The 24,611-nt window shown below is 39.6% G+C and overlaps 1 protein-coding gene across 4 annotated transcripts in view; it reads right to left on the reverse strand.

Annotated features, from left to right (window-relative positions):
- Window positions 1-2,764: 2,764 nt before the first annotated feature.
- The window catches only part of LOC132395478 (signal transducing adapter molecule 1-like), a 59,950-nt gene continuing 38,103 nt past the window's right edge, over window positions 2,765-24,611 (reverse strand). Inside the window, exons 7-15 of one of the 4 annotated variants that reach the window (XM_059972160.1) lie at window positions 24,468-24,558; window positions 23,635-23,824; window positions 23,273-23,367; window positions 22,942-23,030; window positions 22,469-22,556; window positions 14,873-14,927; window positions 12,225-12,378; window positions 11,592-11,767; window positions 2,765-5,493 (exon numbers count right to left, since the gene is read on the reverse strand). In XM_059972160.1, coding sequence (XP_059828143.1) covers window positions 5,295-5,493; window positions 11,592-11,767; window positions 12,225-12,378; window positions 14,873-14,927; window positions 22,469-22,556; window positions 22,942-23,030; window positions 23,273-23,367; window positions 23,635-23,824; window positions 24,468-24,558 — 1,137 coding nt within the window. In that variant the 3' untranslated portion in view covers window positions 2,765-5,294. Of the gene's footprint in view, window positions 5,494-11,591; window positions 11,771-12,224; window positions 12,379-14,872; window positions 14,928-22,468; window positions 22,557-22,941; window positions 23,031-23,272; window positions 23,368-23,634; window positions 23,825-24,467; window positions 24,559-24,611 lie in introns of all 4 variants that reach the window. The other 3 variants (XM_059972162.1, XM_059972158.1, XM_059972161.1) reach the window with 3 other exon arrangements.

A 24,611-nucleotide genomic window follows, 5' to 3' on the forward strand; every position in this document is an offset into this window, starting at 1 on the left:
CAATCTGCTGGAGAAACTCGGTGGCTCAAGCTGCATCTGTGGGACGAGGGTAACAATCTGCTGGAGGAACTCGGTGGGCTGCATCTGTGGGACGAGGGTAACAATCTGCTGGAGCAACTCGATGGGCTGCATCTGTGGGACGAGGGTAACAATCTGCTGGAGAATCTCGGTGGCTCAAGCTGCATCTGTGGGACGAGGGTAACAATCTGCTGAGAGAACTCGGTGGCTCAAGCTGCATCTGTGGGACGAGGGTAACAATCTGCTGAGAGAACTCGGTGGCTCAAGCTGCATCTGTGGGACGAGGGTAACAATCTGCTGGAGGAACTCGGTGGCTCAAGCTGCATCTGTGGGATGAGGGTAACAATCTGCTGGAGGAACTCGGTGGCTCAAGCTGCATCTGTGGGACGAGGGTAACAATCTGGTGCAGGAATTCGGTGGCTCAAGCTGCATCTGTGGGCGAGGGTAACAATCTGCTGGAGGAACTCGGTGGGCTGCATCTGTGGGACGAGGGTAACAATCTGCTGGAGGAACTCGGTGGGCTGCATCTGTGGGACGAGGGTAAGAATCTGCTGGAGGAACTCGGTGGGCTGCATCTGTGGGACGAGGGTAACAATCTGCTGGAGGAACTCGGTGGCTCAAGCTGCATCTGTGGGACGAGGGTAACAATCTGCTGGAGGAACTCGGTGGGCTGCATCTGTGGGACGAGGGTAACAATCTGCTGGAGGAACTCGGTGGCTCAAGCTGCATCTGTGGGACGAGGGTAACAATCTGCTGAGGGAACTCGGTGGCTCAAGCTGCATCTGTGGGACGAGGGCAACAATCTGCTGGAGGAACTCGGTGGGCTGCATCTGTGGGATGAGGGCAACAATCTGCTGGAGGAACTCGGTGGCTCAAGCTGCATCTGTGCGGAGAAAGGAATTGTTGATGTTTCGGGTTAAAATCCTACATCTGCTCCTTTTAATGACAATAGCTTCTAGAATTCCCGCATTAGCATTCCCTATGTCTCTGGAATGAGAAACCAATTAACGTTTTGGATCAGGGCCCCTTCCAATAAACTCTGAGGGGGAGGTGTGAGATGTACGATCCATATATGGAGATATGTTACGACAAATCAAGTGAGGAGCACAAATACTGACCACTAACATGAAATTTGAAACAAGCATGTTGTGAAAGATACACAGGTTTGATAATGGAAAATAGTGACAGCGGTTTACCCAAAGTTGGAAAATACAACGTTCAATTAAAAACATGTTATTGGGTCCCGCAGATTTCTCCATTTTAAGTCTGCTAAGGTATCAATATTAGCTCTTTTTAAGTACAGCATTTTCTAGAATTTCAATCTCCTATGCTGAATGTTCCAACTATTTCTCAGTGAATACAGGTGACAAATATTTAAAACCTCAGTTGCATCTGAGGCTTAACATAGATTATTATTTTGGTCCCTAACAGGCCTTACCTCTTTCACCAATAACCCTTAATAAATTTATAAAAGGCTTTGAGGTTTTCTTAAATTTGGCTTCATGTAATATTTCAATGTTCTTCTGGTCTCATTTCTTTGTCTACACACCCAATCCTTTGCTTGCTATATTCCTGAAACACTTACTCATTTTCAGTTGCTTCAGGCTGCCATGTGCTTTATTCTTTTGTTATTAAAGCCTTGATATTCCTTACACTCAATGGTTTATTAGACTTGCTATCATAAAGGTGAAAAGCTCTGAAATCTCACGATTTCTCTTTTAAAAGATTACCACTTGCTCAATGTAGACAACATGCAATTAACTAGCTGCAGTCTATTTTTGCAGGTTCTGCCTTATTTGTTGTTTTGCTGTTTACAACTCTAGTCCAGCCATTGAAATTAACTGACCTTAAATGAGACTCGATTGGCATAAAGATGGGCCGCCTCCATTAATCTTGTTTATGCTCTCATCTGAAACTTCAAGCTTCATCGCAAAACTTGCCAGCGTGGACTTAATTGTATATGTTAATAAAATTGGCCATAAGGTAAAATTAAAATAATATAATACACTTACCCTCATTTAGCAAAACCCACACTCTGAGACCATTGCACTTCAACAATTGCTGAATTAGCTTTCATAATACCATAAGATACAAGAGCATAATTAGGTCATTTGGCACATTGAGTCTGCTTTGCATTTGATTATAGCTGAATTATTTTCCCTCTCAACCTTATTCTCCTGCCTACCCTCCCCCCATAACCTTTGACACTCTTACTAAACAAAAAAAATTTCCACTTTAAATATACCCAGTGACTTGGCCTCCACAGCTGATTAAGGCAGTGATTTTTCCTCAGAAATTCCTCCTCAGCTCTGTTGTAAATGGATGTCCTTCTATTTTCAGACTGTACCCACTACTCCTAGACTCTGCTACTATTGGAAATATCCACCATCTTGACCTTACAATATTCAGTAGATTTCAATGAGATTCTTCCCTGCCCCCCATTCTTCTAAACTCCAATGAGTACAGGCCCAGAGCCATCAAATGCTCATATGTTAACTTTTTTCACCTCCTCTCTGGAACCCCTCCAATGCTTGCACATCCTTCCTTGGGTATGGCGCCCCAAAATGCTCACATTACTCAAAATGCAGTCTGACCAGTGTCTTATAAAGCATAAGCATCACCTCCTTGCTTTTATATGCTGGTCCTCCAGAAATGAATGCTTTAAAAAATTCCTTTTCAATATCAACTGTGGAGCTTTAATTAAAGTCATTTGCAAATTCATTCTCAGAAAGTGCTGACCTCAGAAGATCATCTCAGTGTATTATAAACCTAAGTGTAAAAGACTGAGAGGCTGTAGAACAAACAAAATAAGTCTCTGGTAGTTTATAGTGGAACTCAAAGACCAAAACTATTAAACTTTTTGACAAAACTATTTCAATTCACTGACATCAGAACAGTATCTGTTAAACTATTTATTTAAACTATTTAATTGGTCACAGGTCAACTGTGAAACCCTCTCAATGAAGATTCAGTATTTTCACTTTATGATCCCATGACATGCAATAGAATAGAATCTTATGAGATGCCTTATAATTTTTGCATTGAATTCAGCCATTCTTGTTACAACTTATTTGACAGCTAACAAGTCAAAGATTATACAAACACGCTTTCAGATCTTATCAGCATAAGCATCGTTTAAAACTCTATATGACAAAACATACTCAGGTATCCATCAATAAAATGGTTTTAACATCTTGCATACAGATCTTTTGCTCATTTTCTAACAAGTTTACTTCTGTAAATGGGAAACTGAACACAAATGAACCAGCATTTTACAATTAGCACATGGTAAACATTTATATTATATTTACAGAGTTATGGACCATGGATGATTTTTGTAGATTTAATGATGAACCAGGAAAAAAGTTTACATCTGTTAAACTATTTATTAACCAAAGTACTTTTTTGAATTACATTTGGCTGGTATTGCATTACATTGAGTGAAAAATATGATCGTTTTCCATTTTCAGATCAAACAATATCAACTTCAAGAATTTAAAAAAGTGTAAATGCAGCAAATATTTGCAAATTTCACACCTCCAGTTATAGATACTAGATTGAAGCAGCACCATCTCGTTAAATGTTGCCCAACAACTTTCTAAATTTACATACAGAATGATAAATGATGTTGGAACAGAAATATGATGGTGTCACTTTAACATGAGAGTAGTGCCTTTAAAGAGCAATTCCAGAGAAAAAAAAATTGCCACCGGTCTGCAAATATGATTATGCCTCTCCTCATTCCCCTCCAACTTCATTTATGCACTGAAAATAGATAATACTCTTTATTGAGAACAGTGAGTAAAGAACTCAAATTCAAAAGACAGATTGGGAAGTTTCTAAACAGTACTGATACTTCTTACAAAAGGGGTATGTCACATTGCTTTAACTTAGTGACAGAATTCAGTAGGCCAAGAAAGTTAGTACTGGAATATTGTCAATTAATTCTAAACATCACCTTTTCCAGCTATTGCAAAAGCAATAAGATCCAACAACCCTAATCAATGAAAAAGGATTGACTCCAATTACAAAACAGTGTTAACAGCAGGTTTTGCTTCATAGTTTTGCCTTTGGTGGGTGGGCATTTGGACCTAGAGTTACATGGAAAAAGTCACTAGTTCAGTGGATTCTGGATAATTGGAGCAGCCACTTTATTTGGGATAACACTTAAAGAACAAAACTAATCGCCTGGATTCTCTTTGTTTATTTAGGACACTTAACTGGGATAGAAGGCAGAAGGCTATTCTAAATAGCATCAGTTGTGTGCACTTATGTGGCCATTAAGACATATGATAAATAAAGTGAACAGTTTTTAATATAGTATCAATTGCATGTGTTTGTTTTTAAAAATTAGTGATTTCTGTCACTGATAGTTGGCAAGAAACGAGCAGTAACACAATTCAGAACTGCTTTGTTTCAAAAGTTCAGGCTTGGAGATACCAGACAAGCTGGGAGTGAAAACAAAAACATTTCACTACCTTCAAATTCCGAACTTGGAGTATCGACTATCATCTTGGAGGATGCAAACGTCAAAATCATTATATGAAGGCAGAACATCATATTGCTGAGCATTAAACTGCACATGGTTGTAATGAGTCACAAATAAGTTCTGACTCTTCATTTGAAAAATAAATCCCATTTTAAGTTAGAACAATGTTTAAAACAAAGAAGCCAAAACAGAATCACTGGAGGTGAAAAAGGTGCAAAACAAAATGCATAGAAAGTCCTGTAACTCATTTGGGCTTTCTCTTTTAGACCAGAATGAGCAAAGCATCATTGCAGGCATCTAGGCAGCCTTTTTTTCCCAATCGGAGTGCAAAATGTGGCAATGTAGATTTGATCCTTCACATCATAAGGATGATGAAACATTATCTATTTTAAATATATATAAATTAAAATTACTAGAAAAATCGATAATCTAATTTGAAATCCACCATGAATTAAATTTCTATATCAACTGCAACAGTTTATCTTCACATTTTCACTTATGGCTATCAAATTTAATACTAATGCAATAAACCAACATTATGTACACAACAGCTATCAGTTCCATCTTATCCCATGAAATGGGACATCATGATACTTCTTCAGGGGTATCTTACCATTTGTCCTTCTTTAGAATTAGGTGGTTCTGTTCGAAGAAACAAAAGTTCAGTGCAACTGGTGCATATTGATGACATTTTAATTGCTGTGAATTAAAGCACTGCCTGTTCATTCTCAACCAGCGTTAAGGGTTAATAGTTAAAGGACAAATCTGATGAGAAATGTCATATCCTCTATAGAAGTGCTTTCTGTGAGTAAGGTGATTGTTGTTGACTGCTAGATTCTTGGCCATGTGCTGTCGAGGAAACACTGTAGCTTGGTATCTGTTGTCCATTTGATCCTGTACTCTGATAACTAGAGATGTCGACATTTGAAGGGGGAGTTTGACTATAGACAGGTGCCTGACTTATGTATGTACTTGCAGCCATAGCACTGAAAGAGAGAAAAAATTGAATTGATTTTTAAAACCTGAGGTCTATTTAACATGCAAGGTAAACAGCTAAAATAGATTTGTAATGAGGTAAATGACTCAAACACAGATGTTTGAAGAATGTGGGTTTGTACCCCGATGATATCCACAGTTCCCCTAGCCAACCTCCTCTTTCGAAAAGTTGGCTAAATACTATAGACTGATAAAACTTAACTGACCAAACTTGCAACAAGCCACGTTTAAATGGTATTAATGACAACAGTTGGATACTTGCTTTTAGAGTAATTTTATTCCAAGAACTATTCAGTGAACAGATTATGGAAGTATGCAAGTAGATCCCAAAAAAAAATTGAAAAATAAATACACAAATACTGTTGAGAGATTGTTTCCGGGTTGCGGGGGTTTAGTTCCGTTCTTTCTGCCCAGTGCGCATGCATGTAGCTCCCCCGCACTACACAGTGTACTTCGGTGGTCCCCAACCACCGGCCCCTGAGGGAACGATATGAGTCAGCTGCACCTTTCCTCATTCTTTGTCACGCTCACTCTTGAACTTGAACCCACGCGAGGTCATCAGTCGCCTCACTGCAGTGACACCCTTGCACAGGGATCACTGGTTGGCCTCGGGCGGCCAGCGGGAAGTGCCATCGCTACTGGCCTGGAGTGCTGCCTCTAAACCGTTTAACACACCGAATGTTCGTGGGGAACCTGGTGCTAAAATATTCGCAAACGACCTAATTTGGGTTCAGCGTTTCGTAAGTATCAGAGCAGCTACCTCGCTGCAATCTACTGAAACAAACTTTTGTGGGCTGATAGATCCTACCGGGGGGGGGGGGGGGGGCGCCATGTCACACTCCTCGCTTGGTTGCTCACTCTCTCTGGACTGCGACCGCTGTGGCCCCGGTACAGGGACCTCCGGCCCTGACCTTGTCCTCTCACCCTACCCACAACCAGTCGCACCTGGCCAAAGCATCTGGCAGCGGGCAGGCAGGAAGCTGGAGTTCGGGCCTGAAGGCTGTCTAATGGGGCAACGAAGCCCTCAAAACTGCTTCTGTACCTTGAGTCCAGGCACCCTGCACTTAAAGACATACTCGTTGGGTTTTTTCAGTGGAAAAATCGTGAGCAGCGCGGGACAGAAGTTAAGTGCCGAGAGCCGCAAAAACTATACTGCAGAATAGACTGGACATAAGGAACCTGCTTCGAGTATCGCTGTATTCCCATCGTGTTTAACACCCCCACCCCTGCACCCCGTCGGCCAGTCCGCAAGAATATTGTCAATTTTAAGCCGGTCCGTGGTGCAAAAAAAAGGTGGGTACCTCTGATGTTCATACATTATTTCTACTACTTCCGGGTTGCGGGGTTTTACTTCCGGTCTTTTCTGCCCCGGTGCGCATGCGTGTAACTAATTGATCTGGGGTCGATCTTGCCTTTTACTAAGGCCAAGGTAGGGGATCTTGGGCTTAAAAAGGTTGGCGACCACTAAAGTACACAATTCAGCAGTGAACGTATGCAGGTCAAACATTTAAAACATAGTACCATCACTAGGTTTCAAATGTTTTGATATCACTGTTTTTGGTTAAAAGTTAATTATAAACAAAGTGATATTTATTGAATTTGCAGTTACATTTTTTATATCTATATGCCTAAAACTATTACACCAATTAAAGTACTTCAGCTTATGTATTTTCTTTGCACTTTATCTGCATAAATCTACTGATTTGTAATGAACACCTTGAATTCAAAATTTAGTTTAAAAAGGGACAAATTTTCAAAATCAATGCACAAACAGCTATTCTTATAAGCACGTTTTCCACTTGTGATGTAGATCATATGACTATCCTTTAGTGTTCAATGTTACTAGTAGATTGTTCCACACTGAAACAACCAACCTGAAGCCAGGTACTGTAATTCTTAATTGAAAATATTTCATATTCAGGATATTACAACATAAAAATTAGCCTTTCAGCTCAAGTCATTATTTATATTCTGTACAGCCTCAGCTGACTTCCAATCGAATGAGATGTTAGATTAGAAATCATCTAATTTGTGGACAACACCATCATTGGACTAAACACTGAAGGTGACAAAGTCAAGGAGCAACAGGAAATAGACAAGCTAGTGTCCTGGTGCAGTCACATCTTATAGCTGGAAGTCCTCAAAAAGGAGGAGATGCACACCAACTTGAAGAAAAATGTGTGTTTTCTCCATTGACTCATCATGATCACTCTGACAGGAGAGGAAAAGAGAATAGGCAGACAGTGCAGGGTACCCCTCTGGACATTCCCCTCAACAATAGGTAAACTGCTGGGGGAGTTGGGGACTGAGTGTTGACCTAGCAACCTGGTCTGTGTCACTAAGTCTGGTGCTGTGGCTCAGAAAACAACGGGGGAGAAGAGGAGTGCAGTAGTGTTAGGGGATTCCATAGTTAAGAGAAGCAGACAGGAGATTCTGTGGACGTGAAAGATACACCCGGATGGTATGTTCTGAGATTGTCTCCAAACCATTCTAAAGGGGGAGAGTGAGCAGCTGGAAGTCGTGAAACATACTGGTACCAACAACATAGGTAGGAAAAGAGAAAATAAGTCTTCAAGGTATAATATAGGGAGATAGGGAGTAAGGTGGAAAGCTGAAAGCAGGACCTCAAAGATAGTAATCTCTAGGTTGCTGTTTGTGCCACGTGTCAGTAAGGGTAAGAATAAGATGGTTTGGCAGATGAATGTGTGGCTGGGTTTCAGATTTCTGGATCATCAGGATCTCTTCTGGTGTACTAAAGAATGGGTTACACCTGAACCCAACAGAAACCAGAATACTAGTGGGCAGGTTTGCTGGAGCTGTTGGGGAGTGTTTAAATTAATTTGACAGGGGGGTGGGAACTGGAGTGACAGAGTGGAAGATGGGGCAGTTGGTATACGAGTGAAAGTATACACTGAATTGATCAGTGATCCTGAGGAAGAACAGACAGATGATGGGGCAAAATTGCAGTCGAGTTGAAACGCAACATGGGGGAATAATTGAAAAGGGTGACGGAAACAAGAGTTGAGAGCGTTATATCTGAATGTATACAAAGTACGGAATATGATAGATGATCTTGTGGCACAGCAAGAGATTGGCATATATGAAGTTGCGACCCAAGTCATAGCCGAAAGAAAATCATAGTTGGCAGTTTAACATCCAAGGATACACCTTGTATCAAAAGGACAAGCAGGTAGGCAAAGAGGATGGGGTGGCTCTGTTGGTAATAAAAAATATGAAAACAAACCCTTAGAAAGAGGTGACATAGGATCGGAAGTTGTAGAATCCTTGTGGGAAGAGTTAAGAAACCACAAGGAATAGATTCAGATGGTTCAGCCCTTCAAATGTGAGATGCAAGTAATGCTGGGAGATAAAAGACATGTAAAAAGGGCCATATTGCAACTGTCATTCCTTTCCATGCCTCGTAGCTCAAAAGGTGGCATTTTTGCCATTTGCATAGGATTTGACAGTTTTTTTCTAATTACAGTATACAAGGCTGAGTTACTAGCTTACTCAACCCAGCACAGATGGAAAACATGCAAGCAGCCAACCAGATACAAACTCAAGATTATTCATGCCTCAAAGTCCACAGCACCACTGGCTGGCTAACGTTGCAATAGTCACGGTGGATTGCAATATGCAGGTGGAATGGGAAAAAAATCAGGTTGGTGTTGGATCTCAAGAGAGGGAATGCCTACAAGATGACTTTTTAAGAGCAGCTTGTGATTCAGCCCACTAAAGGATCGACTATTCTAACTGGGAGTTGTGTAATGAGCCAGATTTGATTAGGGAGCTTAAGATAAAAGGAACTCTTAGGAAGCAGTAATCGTGATAGAATTCACCTTGCAGCTTGAGAGGAAGAAGCTAAAGTCAGATGTATCAGTATTACAGTGCAGTAAATAGAATTGTAGAGCACATGACAGAGGAGCTGGCCATAGTTGATTAGAAGAGGACACTAACAGGATTGATGGCAGAACAGCAATGGCAGAAATTTCTGTGAGGATTTTAAAGGAAAAAGATAGGTATACACTAAAGATTAAGTAGTGTGGCACAACTATGGCTGACAAGTGGAATATAACAAAAAAGCAAAAGAGAGAGCATATAATATTGAGAAAATAGCTGGAAATTAGGGGGTTGGGAAGCTTTTAAAAACTAACAGAAGACAAGTGAGAGTCTTAAGGAGAGTAAAAGTGAAATATGAAGGTAAGCCAGCCAGTAAAAAGCTGGCTTCCAAAAGCTCCCTTCTTGAATGCACTATAGGGCTATTAGAACAAAGAAAAACTTCACACCATCTGTTACTTCAGTCACTGCAATGCACTCTAAACACGTTAAACCACAATCTTGTACGCTGCTTACACTGTAAAAACATGCTGGTATTTATAAATTTATTCCATCTGCATAGTATATTTTTATATAATTCTTTATTCCATCACATCACACTTATTTTGTATATTACACAGACGTATAACTTTTTCAGTAACTGATGAGCATAAAGGGAGCTGAAAATAGAACCCAGTGGATTTCAGCTGACCCCACTTTGAGCACACAACTAGCACACAATCTAGACCCTCAATTCCAATTACAGACACTTCTCACACTCCAGAACAATAAGAGAGCCAAATACTGGACCACTTTGATTTCAAAATAATTGATGCCAATTATCAGAATTTTACATATTATCACTTCCTCATTCACCTGTCCGACTTCCTTTAAACACAATACTATTTGTGTCAACTTTTGAGGAAATAAAATCCCTCCGAATTCCATGCTAGATTTCTTGTAAATCTCGACTAGTGTTCTCCCCCATTACTGAGCTATGAGGAATCATGCCCAGGGAGTCTAAGGGGAGAGTTGAAAGAAGTTTATAAAAATTATCCAAGGCATGGATAAAACAGATTGTCAAAAGCTTTTTCTCCAGAGTTTAAATGTATATTGAGATAGAGCATGCATTTAAAGAAAGAGAGAAGAAAATATTCAAAAGGAGATCAGTTTAAGGACAAAGCAGAAGCCTTTTAGGACCAAGATGAGGAAAAACTTCTTTACACAGAGTGGTGAATCTGTGGAATTCTCTGCCACAGGAAACAGTTGAGGCCAGTTCATTGGCTATATTTAAAAGGGAGTTAGATATGGCCCTTGTGGCTAAATGGATCAGGGGGTATGGAGAGAAAGCAAGTACAGGGTTCTGAGTTGGATGATCAACCATGATCATACCGAATGGTGGTGCAGGCTCGAAGGGCCGAATGGCCTACTCCTGCACCTATTTTCTATGGGGCAGTCTTGTTTTTACTATACAGAGGTGGGTGCCTAGAATGCACTGTCAGAATGTGGTGGAGGCAGATACAATGGAGGTGTTCAATAGATAGTTAGATAAGCAGGTGAGTGTACAGAGAATAGAGGGGTGTGGGCCATATGCAGGCAGAAAGGATTAGATGTTGTTAGCTTAATTAGATTGGCACATCATGGGCCAAAGGAACAATGTAGTTCCTGTGCTATACTGGTCTACAAAAGCCTAGTTATCACATTATCCTTCGCAACGTGTCACTCTGTAAATTTTGGATCCAGTTTGCCACTTACTTGGAACTCATAGGCATTTGCTAAACTGCCCTACGGGATCTAGTGAAACTATATTCAGCCCTCCATTATCTCACCGAGGCTTAGTTAATCATCTTTCATCTCAGTTTTGTCGTCTTGTTAATCAATGGTGCAACTTCGCCTGATTGCCACTCCAAGTTTTCCTTGTATCTCTAGCCGCATCTTCCCAGTTATAAATAAGGTCTTTATTCTTCTTCCAAACATCTATGACTTCATATTTATCCATGTTGAACTTCATATGTAAATGATTTTTTCCTGTTGGCAAGCTTATTAGGGGTCTCCTGTAACGCTGAATTTATTTAAATGACTGGAAACTACTGGCTTCTCCTTTCAAAGAAAATTATTCTACAAGTTAATAATGATTAAGTAATTAAAAGTTGATTTTATCGCCGAATAGTTTCAGTTTAGATGTTAAAGTACACAGCTACTGAAAATCATTTAATTCTGCAAGGGGTCCAGAATAACTCAGATGATAACAGAACACCACATACATACTTACTTAGTATAAGATGTCACAGCTTGCTGGGTAGACATAGCTGAACTTGCTGTTGGTGGAAGACCAGTCTGATTAAGTGATGGAATGTGATCAGCTGCAAGACTGTAACCCTGGACTGAAGCCATTTGAGGTGTTCCAGATACTACGTAAGTGCCACTGGGAGGCTGTCCTGAATATACCTGCTAAAGTCAAGCACATGCCATCAAATAGCCTTGAGTGTTCAAAGTTGCCAGAAGCAGCAAACAAACTCTTACCTTTTGCAGGGGAAACCATTGATATTTTGCTTTCCCCATTTCTCATGAAACAACTAATATTTTCTACTGTAATGATATAATGATAAATTCCATTTGATTTCAAAAATCTGACCAGAGGGTTTATGACAAAGAACATTTCAACTTTTCACAATGTTGTATGCACTTATTTCATGAACTCTAGAACATTTATGTCATTAGTTAAAAGCTGTCACATCCTTCATTTGCTGCAAGAAATCTTCAGTGGTCAAATTCTCTGACGAAATCGCAGCTAGGACATTCAATGCACAGATAAGTTTTTCTTTTCAGTTTTAAGGAATTCACAGAGTTTGATGGTTAAAAATATCAAGAAAAATAATTTGCAAACTTATTTTTAATAAGATACCTGTGAGACTGCTACAGACGATGGTTGCACATAATACTGCTGATTTGGGAGTTTGGTATACATGGAATACATAGGATCTTCATTCATCAATTTAGCATACAAAGACAGCGCCTCCATCACTTTCATATTTAGATCTGACAGTTCAGAATGCTTCCTAAAACCAGAAAGTAGTAAACAGGTATGAGGTAATACTGTATCTAAAATAATACAATGAAATTCAATGGGCCATAAATTTAAGCTCTATTTCAGAGAGAAGCCCATGCAATATTTCTTGCCCAGAGATGGCATCAGTATGAATCTTATCATAATTCATAATTAAAAGATCATAAACAGAGCAGATATTTGTATCAAGGACGCCATCTATAGGACAGCATGGCACATTTTATTTCTGACAAAGCTGAAACAATTTTGTTTTTAAAATACCGGTTTTGCATCTGGCCAAAGTTGAGGAAGGTTAAGAGTGCACAGAGAAGACTTCTCATAGGTCATGTCAATGTGCCAGTCCTGACACTACTTTAGATGCTGTTGTGAATCGCAGGAAAGTAGCAAAATCATTGTTCCTCGAGGTTGTCATTGCCGGGGGAAGGGTTGTGTGGCTGAGTTCCCAATACCTACTAAATACTTAAATGCTCCCAATGGTGGGCACCTGTCAAATAGCCTCTGACAACCAAGTGCAGCTCCAGGCTTACACGTGTGGCTTACCAGCAGAACTATTGCTATTGGACAGGAGAGGGGCAAAGGCGAGTCATTGGTGCCTTTAAACAAGTTGCTTCGGGCAGATAGGTCTCATCAGCCACGGTTGGCAGCTCACCTAGAAGGAAAACTCTGATCTCAAACTTCAGCTGCCTTGCAGTTATACCCACTCATGACAAAGGCTTTGGGAGTAAACCCAAAGGAAAAATCTAGAGCTGGAGTCCATAAGGCAGTGCAATGCTGAGTTCAACCCTGATGACCAACTCCGACAGCACCACTGATGCCTAACTGTATCGGTTTCTGCCATTCCTTTGCATTCATCAGTTGTGTGGAGAGGGCGAGCCTGCTACATGGGCAACAGCTTGTTCTCCATTTCATATCACCCTGGCTTATGTATGACATAGGCTGCTAGGACGCAATATCCATGGTCAACCCCCACCAACGGACAGCCTCAATCAGTATCATTGTAAAATACAAAAAACACTGAGCATATGATAGCTTATGAAAGAATGATGGGGAGAAGAAAAAAACTATACTTGGACACAAAAAAAAAGCTAAATTAATATTGAGCAACCAGTTGCTGGTATCCAAAGGTAACAGCCTGTAATTTAGTTTTACAAGATATGACAGAGGATGATAGATTATTCCCATAATAAAGTAAAATAATAATCAACTTATTTCTGTATCCCAATCTTGTGCTCGGATTACTCTGATTAGCATGTTTTTCAAACCATAAATTTTAAAATTATGAGTCAAAAAACGAGTGGAAACAGCATTTTGTTATTTATTTATTTAAGATCTGGATGCCACTAGCATTTAATGCTCATTTCTAATTGGCTGACACCAGCTCACCGAGAGCACTCTCTCGAACTGGACAGGCCCTCTGATGAAGGTATTCTCAATGTACTGTTGCATAGGGAATTCCAACATTAAAATAGTGAAGAGGTGGCAAAGTATTTTCAAGTTAGGATTTGGAGGGAAACTATGGTGGTGGTATTTCCATGCCCTTGAAGTTTTTTGGCAGTAAAAGTCACATATTTGAGTTGTGCGATCAAAATAGGTAAGGTGATCAACCCACTTCTGACCATGTAATGATTCATCAAGAGATGCTGGGGCCTAATTCACTGTCTGAAAGAACTCCTGCAGTGGTGTCCCGGGGTTGAGATGATTGATCTCAAACAACAACCATGACATCTCCTTCTGGTCAATGAACCAGAGTTTATCCCCCATCTTTAATAGTGGACTATGAGGCTATGGATTCTGGTAAAATACATTTCTGCTATTGATAAAAGTTTTCAGCATTTCTTGGAAGCCCAAATTTGAGGTGGTGAATTTGTTCTGTGTTTAACCCCCTTAGTAGGATTTTAGTGACCCCATTACAATGACAAGACTAGTAGTGTGGTTGTCACCTGCAGTAGAGCAATTGTGAATGGATGCACAATCACAGGTAGATTAGCAAGAACTATGTCAAGCATGTTTATTCTTCCAACACACTACGTGCTGGAGGAAATCAGCATGTAGAGAACCAGTAACTAGAGAAAAGAAACAAAACTGTCAATGCTTCAGAATGAAGCATTGCATCAACACTGACAGTGGACAGGCGAAGTGGCCAATATTCCTCACCATCTGGTGCAGGCCTAACTTTGAGGTGATAAGCTTCAGTTCTTGGCCTGGACAAGAGTACTGCTTCCGCAACATTTTTATTGAAGGACATTCAAGTCTCCTACATTCAATGCCTTTGCTAATTTCAGTGATTCCTTAAAGTGATTTTCATTACGTAAGACTATTAATTTATCAGCCAAGAGACGATGGTAGTTGGCAATCAAAGCATTTTCATGCACATTTGATGTGAAACCCAGAGATTTCTAGGGCTCCATACCTAATGTTTAGAACTCCAAGGAATATTCCCTCCCTCTGATATACATTACAAACAAATAGAATAAAACAACTTTTACCTGTCAATTTCTTCTAACTTCTGATCTATAAGTGGTCCCATTTGGTGACAGATACCTGCGAAATTAAAAAGATTCAAGATAGGGAAAATAGGAGTATACTACATCACACCAGTCAATGTATAATTATTTACGCAAATACTGAACAAAAAGCTAACTGATTAACAGAGCACAGGCTACATTAGGTTTGGCTTTGTGCAACAAAATAGGAATCGATGACCTGATTGTGAAAGTATTCTAAGCAGCAACAATTATATTAACACACAATTTGCATTTGGTCTCAGTGGGAGAACAATGGGACCAAGACATTGAGTATTATCCTTAAATATGGGAAATTGTGGAGCTCTAAAAGTAGAATTGATGGAAAATGGATAATTAAGTCATGGGATCTATCTGTTAATTAACAGCAGACATTTAAGGGCACCTTTCAGAATACACTGATAAGTTTCATCGAGGAAGAGCTGCAAAGGAGGTTTTAACAAGTGGGATGGTTAAAGATAGCAATCAAAAAGCACATAATAGTTTTAAGATAAACAGGTCATAAGATTGGACACAATATAATAAAATGCCAAAGAATGAGTAAGAGATTAATAATGAATTAAACGTTAGCGTACAAGATAAAGCCAGATGGCAATCTAAAAGGGGGACAAAACGAGTCTCTACTCAATCTCTTTAAATAAGAGCACTTTGATGCAACAGAAAGCAACTCTAGGCAATTAATTATCAAAAATGAAAAAGGCAGATGAATTGCACACATACTTTATCAGTCTTTGTGACGGGTTGCATTGTTACAGGGCAGGCTTTGCTGAGTGATGGGTTTCAGTAATGAGAACTATTAGCGATCAATTTAAATTAATTTTTCCTTTATTTGTAGAAAGGACTGGTAATAAAGGATACAGGAGCTAGTGCAGTGGTATGCTCATCCTGCAAAATGTGGGAGATCAGAGACAAATCCAATGTTTCTGTCGTTTGCAGGAAATGTATCCCACTTCAGCTCCTATCTGAATACATTGCAGTTTGAGCTGTTGTTAGACTCACTATAGAGTATCGAAGATGGGAAGCACATGGTAGATAGCATCAGTGAGTTAGTCAAAAAAAAAGAAAGATGGATAACTTTCAGGAAGGAAAAACATTTCAACGTGAACATAGGAGGTATTCTGCAAGCATTGATGTTGTTGTGGATGGCAAGGAAGCACAGTCATCTAAGGCTAAGGGAGGACATAAATTGGATAGAAAGGTCGGTGGAGCATTGGCAAAAGCAATTTAATTCAGACATATTTTGGGAAGTCAAATGGGGCAGGACATACAGACTAAATGTTAGGACATTAAGGAATGTCGATGAATGGAAAGGAGCAGAATTAGGCCATCCAGTCTGCTCTGCCATTCCATCGTGGCTTATTTACTATACCTCTCAATCCCATTCTCCTACCTTTTCACCATAACCTTTGACACCATAACTAATCAAGAACCTATCAACTTCTGCTTTAAATATGCCCAGTGACTTAGCTTCCATGAATTTCCTCTACTTCTCTGTTCTAAATAGATGTACGTCTATTCAGAGGATGTGCTATCTGGTCCTAGATGCACCTATTATAGGAAACATCCTCTCCATATCCATTCTATCTAAGGCCTTGCAATACTCAATAGGTTTCAAGGAGAACCCCCCCCCCCCCCCATTCTTCTAAACTCTAACTACAGTCCCAGAGCCAAATGTTCTTCCTATGTCAGAATCAAAATGAGATTTAATATCCCTGGTGTATGCTGTGAAATTTGTTAACTTTATGACAGCAGAACATTAAAATACATGATAAATATAGAGGAAAAAAAACTGAGTTACAGCAAGCACGTGTCCAGTTAAGTTTAAAATTAATACAAAAAAAAACAGAAATAGAAAAGTATGAAGTGGTGTTCATGATTCAATGTCCATTTAGAAATCAGATGGCAGAGGGGAATTGCTGAGTGCCTTCAGGCCTCTGTACCTCCTTCCTGACAGTACCAGTGTCATACCAGCGCATGTTCTGGGTGGTGGGGATCTTTAATGATGGACACCGCCTTCCTAAGGCATTGTTCCTTGAACATGTTCTGAATACTGCGGAGGCAAGCATCCATGATGGGGCTGACTAACTTCTCGATCTAATGCAGTAGTGCACCCTCCACCCCCATAGCAGACTGTGGTGCAACCGTTCAGAATGCTCTCCATGGTACAATTGTAGGAGTTTGAGTGTTTTAGTTAACAAACCCAATCTCCTCAAATTCCTAATGAAATGTAGCAGCTTCCCTGCTTCCATTATAGCTGCAATATGTTACATCCAGGTTAGGTCCCCAAAGATATTGACACCCAGGAACTTGAAATTGCTCACTCTCTCCACCTCTATGAGGACTAGTTTGTGTTCCCTCATCCTACCCTTTCTGAAATCCACAATCAACTCTTTACCGATGTTAAGTGCAAGGTTGTTGCTGCAACACTACTCAACTGATATAGCTCGCTCCTATATGCACTTTCATCATCATCTGAAACTCTGCCAACAATGTATCACCTGCAAATTTATAGTTGGCATTTTAACTATACGTAGCCACCCAGACTTGTTAAGCCTTTCATGTCCATTAATCTCCTCTGGACCATCTCCAATGCCAGCCCATCTTTTCTTAGAAAAGAGGCCCAAAACGGTTCACAACACTTCTAATGTGGTCTGACCAATGCCTTGTATACTACAAAAAATTTGTGAACCCTTTGCAATTACACATATTCTACATTAACTCACGCTGACCTGAGTGTACATTAATTGCTCTATTTATCATAAAATATTATAAGTTACTATGATTGCACATTTAGATGGAGACGTAACGTAAAGATTTTTTCTCCTTATGTATGCGAAGGATGTAAGAAATAAAGTAAATTCAATTCAATCAGAAAAGTATGTGAACCCTTGTATTTAATAACTGGTAGAACAACCTTTAGCAGCAATAACCTCCACCAAATGTTTGTTGTAGCTACGATCAGACTTCCACAAGGGTGAGGAATTTTAGACCATTCCTCTAAACAAAACTGTTATAGTTCATCAGTATCTCTGAGGTACCTTGAGTGAACAGCCCTCTTCAATTGGGTTAAGGTCTGGACTCTGACTTGGCCATTCCAAAACACAAATTTTCTTCTTTTTAAACCTCGTCTTTTGGATCATTGTCTTGTTGCATCATCCAACTTCTATTAAGCTTGAGGTGATGGACCGCTACTCTAACATTCTTCTGTAAAATGTCTTCATACAATTTTGAGTTCATTGTCCCCTCAGCGACTGCAAGCTGTCCAGGCCCTGAGACAGCAAAGAAGCCAGAAACCAGATGCTCCTTCTATCATGCTTCACAATTGGAATGAGGTTTTGCTGTTGTGTGCAGTACCTATTTTCCTCCAAACATAGACTGTGTGCATTTCTGCCAGAAAGTTCAAGTTTTGTCTCATTTGTCCACAGAATATTGTCCCAGAAGCATTGTGGAACATCTAGATGGTCTTTTGCAAACTTGAGACTTGCAGCAATGTTTGTTTTAGAGAGCAGTAGTTTCCTCCATGGTGTCTTTCCATAAACACTATTCTTGTTCAGTGTTTTTCTTATAGTGGACACATGAACAGAGACTTTAACAAGTTCGTGACATTTTTAAAGGTCTTTTGCAGTTACCCTTTGATTCTTTTCACCTCCTTCAGCACTGCATGTTGTGCTCTTGGTGTGATCTTTGGAGGATGACCACTGGAGTAGCAACAGTACTGAGTTTCCTCCAATTGTAGACAATTACTCTTACTGTGGGCTGATGAACATTCATGTTTTTAGAAATGCTTCTGTAGCCTTTTCCAGCTTCATGCATCTCTACAATTCTTCTAAGGTCCCCTGAAAGTTCCTTTAATGCAAGGCACGGTGCACATAAACAGATCTCTCTTCAGAAGAGCAGGCTCTGTCTGAACCCGACTTTGTGTGTTTTTTTTAAAACATAGGTCAGGCCACCTCTGCAACCCACACCTCTGATCTCATTGACTGGCACACCTGACTCCAAACAGCTTTTGTGGAAGGCATTAACCCAGAGGTTCACATACTTCTTTGAAGCTAGATGGTGATCAATTAAATGGTGTACTCAGTATTGATGAGAAGTAGTATAATTGTTAGTGTGCCATTAGTTTAGGCAGATTCTGTTTGTCTATTTATTGGGACTTATATGATCAGACCACATTTTATGAGTAAATACTGTAGAAAATTATGTAATTGCAAAGGGTTCACAAACCTTTTTACTTGCAATTGTAAATCTTCAGCATTACATCTGTTTCCTTTTATATATTTTAGTCATGTCAGAATGAATGCTACCATTGTATTTGCCTTCCTTACCACCATTTCAACTGCAAGCTAACCTTTAGGGAATCCTGCATGAAGACCCCCAAGTCCCTTGGAACCTCTGATTTTTACATTTTCCCCCTATTTAGAAAATTGTCTACACTTTTATTCCTTTAACCAAATGCATGATCTACAGATCTTTCATCTGCCTCTTCTTTGCTCATTCTTCAAATGTGGCCATGTCATTCTGAAGACTCTCTGCTTCTCAACAATATCTGCTCCTCCACCTATCATTGTATCGTCAGCAATCTGGCCATAATACCATCAATTCCATCATCCAAATCATTGCCATATAATGCAAAAATTGGCGATCCCAACATTAACCACCAGTTACTGGCAGCTAAACAAAAAGGCCCCCTTTATTTCCACACTTTGCCTTCTGCCAGTCAACCAACCTTCCATCCATACTAACATCTTTCAATCTTCTAGTAGCACCAATCCATAATATTGACTATTTCTTTCCATACATACTGGAAATGATCAGACAGCATTTGTACATGTTATGAAGAGGAAAAGCCGACAACAATAAGGTAAATTCAATAATTACAGAAGGTTCGTCAGGGTCATGGAATCAGCCCCACAAATTCATACTAATCAAAGTACCCACTTTCAGTAATCCTACACTGTCATTTTATTTGCTCCATATTCCCATCAGTCCTCTCATTACTCCACTCACCTGCACACTAATAACAATTTACAATTGCTAAATAACCTACTGGCCCACATGCTTTTGGCACTTGGGAAAGAAACCACAGCACCTGGGGTAAACTCACATGGTCACAGGGAAAGCATACAGACTCCACACAGAAAGCACCAGAGGGCAGGGTTGAATCTGAAGGCATGAGGCAGTACAGCTGTGCCACCCTACAACACAATCCACTAGCATTAAGGAACAACATTTTATTCGGAAAGCTTGCAGAACTTTATCATTTACCTCCAATGGAAGTGATTACAGATGATCCCCAAGGGTTTGTGTTCCTACATAATGCTTTGTTTTGTGACTTTATTATTTGAAGCTGTGTCATCTAAATGTGTGTCAAGAAAGGCAAGTGGAAAAAAATTACCACTTTTTTTTCTTCTATGGCCTTCTGTCTCTTTCACCAATCAATTTCCTACTCATTGCTTCATCCCTCCCCCTGCAAGTCTCACCTATCGTCTGGTGTTTCTCTCTCTCCTGCCCCCACCTTTCAAATCTACTCCTCAGCATTTTTACTTCAGTCCTGCTGAAAGATTTTGGCCTGAAACATTGACTGTGCTTTTTTCCATAGATGCTGCCAGGCCTACTGAGTTCCTCCAGCATTTTGAGGGTGTTGCTCGGATTTCCAGCATCTACAGATTTTCTCGTTTGTGAAAACTTATCTTATTAAATGGAGGTGCAGGCTTAACCTGCACTCACAGGTTTGTAACACTGGTAAAATAAGTTCAGCATGAAATAATAAAGTTTGCCCTATGTCAGAACATGTTTCAGTATTATAAATATTGAACCCTACCATGCTTTCAGTGATGATTTCTCATTTGTTTTGTGCGCCTAAATTTGTTTTCCTAATAACATCAAAGGAAAACATGCAAATTCGTTACCTTTACTGTACAACCACTTACTTGAATCCTTGGGAATGAGAACGTCGTCAAGAAGTGAACGCAGCAGGTTACATAACATATGTGAGATCTAAAACGTTAACTGCACATTCCCCTGCAGATGATACTGGCTGGCTGATGAGTTTTGGCATCTCTAATCTTAAATCTGTGGTATTTACTCTTGATAAGTGACACATTCTAGTCCATAGTCATCATTTTCTTTAGCTGTTATCTGAGAGTTTACCACAGTATTTTGCAATTTGACCCCAAGATAAGATTCAAATTATTGTCATTAAGAAACCACAAATACAATGTAGTTAAAAAATGAGATAACATTCCTCCAGAATGATATCACAAAAGTACATGACAAAACAGACTACACCTGAAAATCCACTTAACATTTGGCAATCCCTAATCCAGAGTACGGAGAGGCTGCTGAATATTAATATCGAGCTACCATCTCAGCGTGTTCCCCGGAAAGGAGCACCAATCGCACCAGACAAAACAAGACCAAAAACTAAAGCGACAAGACCTGCGCAAAACCACATAGTTACAAGATATAGTTACAACAGTGCAAACAATAGCATAATTGATTAAAAAAAAAGACCATGGGCACAGTGCAAATACTCCAAAGATATTAAAAGACTATAAGTTCAAAAGAAACCACCACACAGTTTCCACAAGTCCTCAGGATCCCGACAGACTCGTCATCCCATGCGGGGGCAGAAGGGAATACCCCCGCTATGGACTTCCACTGCGCCGCACGACTCAGCCTCGCAGACGCAACACACAGTGAAAGCTCCGTCAAACCCAGCCTCGCAGACACAGCACACAATGAAAGTGCTCCGACTGCAGCGGACTCCAAGTCCATCGAACCTCTGACCATCCTCTACAACACAGCATCTCCAAGCACCATCCTCTGCTGAGCATATTAAGATGCCCCTGCCAATGGCCATTGGCAATGCGACCCCAAGGACTGGGGGCCTGTTCTTCCCAGCAGAGACCCAGACCTCACAGCAGCAACGAAGAAGGTCTTCCTGGAGATTTCCAGATGTTCCTCCGTGCTCCCATGTCCGATTATGATTGCGCACAGCACCCCACTTCACAAATAACAGATAATCAGCTCCGGAGTGGCCGCTGCAAACTGCGTCACACCGCCATCTTGGAATAAGCTTCTAGAATATAAAAATTTCATCAATTCTATTTACAAACATTGTCCATCTTGTCCTTCAATGATCTGCCATGGAAACCCTCAATCATGATGATCTGTTCAAATAGTCTTATGACAAACCTCATCTTGCACAAATGAACAAAGCCAACCCTACTGGCTGTGTTCTAATCCTGATCATCCTTCACACTGAAGCTCTCAAACTGCAAGTAGAGCCGTTTTTCACATTCTCGGCCTCAGATCCCTCCATGTTGCCAATCTTCATTTCCATTCTATTGTTAAAATAGCCAGAGTCTTCCTTCAAGTTATTGCTCCTCAGATCCAACACCTCTATGACTTGGTGTGAAATTTATTCAGATCCAAATTTAAAATCTCCATCAAATCAATGCTTCATTATCAAAAAAAAAAATAAAATACTTGTAAATTGTCAATTTATGTTAATGGTGCATAATGAGGCAACTTCAGCCAGGAACACAACTTTCCTACCTTCTAGATGCAGTAGATCTGTTGGGTCTGGCTGACCATCAGTGGGGTTAGCACTCTGCAGTGCCTGTAACAGATGATCCATCTTTTCCTAGTGAAGTTAACAAAATGAGAAAGGACATTAGCTTTTGATAATGTACGTACAAGAAATTAATGGAACAGGGAAAGTTGACAGAATTGAGGTTATATCTTACGACATAGATTGACAATTAGTTGAGTTAGCAGGGGTTCCTAACCTGGGAGCCACAGAACTTCATTTACTGGTTTGGCCCATGGCATAAAAAAGGTTGAGAACCCCTGAGTTAGAGGATGAGGCCTGAAATACAGTTTATTTTCTGATGACTGGTAGCTAGTTGGTAACTCAACTTAAATGGTTTAAAACAGCAAATAGAGGTGCATATCCAACAGAGGATATAAATAAACAGGGAAGAAAATAGTCTGAAAATCTACTTCATTATAGCACATAGATCACTTACTTCATCGATAAAAACTGGCTCAGGTTCTGGTTCCAGAGTTTCAACTTGTACATCATCACTAAATTGTACAGTTTTCTTCTCAGTTTTCACTGTGAAGAACAATCCTAGTATTAGTATCAGCCAAAGTTCAAAATTATATGAAAATGCACAATAACTGACTTTTTAATCAAAGTTCACAAATTGAGAGGATATTTTTAACTGCGACTATTAATATACTGTGCACAAAGTTTGTCATCTTAATACACCTAGTAAATTTAGTGCTTATAAAATACTTTACTCTTAAAGCACAAAAACTACCATTGAATTTATTTAACATATAATAATTACTCACACATCTCTGGTTCTGCTGTTAAGTCTGCTGTCACAAAATTGGATGGGAATAATCCAATACCTTGATACGTTTCACCTTTCCACCAATTTGGATCACTATTGAACATTGATGAACAAAGGGTTACAGCAGTTCAGTACTGATCATCTCAAATCATTACCCCATTGAATATTGTACATCTATAAAACTATTTTCAACATTTATTCACTGAATTACATAGATATACTCCTAACAAACCATATTTAATTGCACAAACATCTACTTTGTCTTTATTTATTTGCACAGAACTATATATTGAAGGTTTAAGATGAATTGCATCCCGTATTTAAAGTTCATAATAAGGAAAGAAAATTATTTCCATATACCTGTCATCTAGGATAGTAATTATTTCTCCAGCTTTAAAGGTGAGCTCATTGTCTTCGGCTGCTTCAAAGTCATATATGGCTCGCACCTTCCGTCCTTCAGGTTTGTTGGAGGTAAGGCTTGATGTGCTTGGATACAGACTGGAAACCATGATCTGCTGCTGTCTTTGTTCTTTCAATGATAATTCAATAGCTACAAAAGGCAGAAAATGCTGAAATATAGCTCAATCAAACCATGCAGGTTTTTTGTCTTACCAGATTCGGGTCTGCTACAGTCCAAGATGATAATTATTAGATGATAACTCCACATTTGTTGTGACTTACAATTACCATGTAGGAAAACAAATGGTGAAAAATTAAAACAGCAGAACTGAGTATTTTTCCACCTGTTTATTTTCATGTTCCTATTTAACTCCTTCTCATATGTACTCCCACATTAAATCTATTGCAGACTTCCAATCATCAGGACTTTGATCTCAAAAGACAGGTTTTAGATGACCATTGTCACAACCTTCCAAAGGCTGGTAGTGCAGTTGCGACAACTATTATTTTGGGATTTGTCACATCCTTCTTCATTTCTACACTTTTTATTCTTCAAAGCTTTGTTTTTGAATTGTTTTAGACATGCTGATGAGATTTTCCCCATTAGTTTCTGCTTTAATATTAGTCTAAACTATACTGAGATGTTTTAGGACATTGCTCTGCATTAAATATGCTGAACAAGTTTAATTATTTTTAATCCATCTAAAATGAAATTGTGCTGACAACTCCTAACAATCAACAGAGAAGTGCGTATTTCTAAATTTATCTATTACATAGGCAGAGAAAATACTGACCTTTTGCCAAGTCCTCCTCCTCTTTTTTGTTTGCTGTTACATTGGGGTCCTTGGCTACCAGAGCAGGACTTGCTTTTGCTTGTTCTGCAGCCTATCAGAATCACAGAGTTAGAAGTAAACAATGCTACTAACAAAAAGTTGACG

This window comes from Hypanus sabinus, chromosome 6, assembly GCF_030144855.1.
Source record: "Hypanus sabinus isolate sHypSab1 chromosome 6, sHypSab1.hap1, whole genome shotgun sequence".
Lineage (NCBI taxonomy): Eukaryota > Metazoa > Chordata > Chondrichthyes > Myliobatiformes > Dasyatidae > Hypanus > Hypanus sabinus.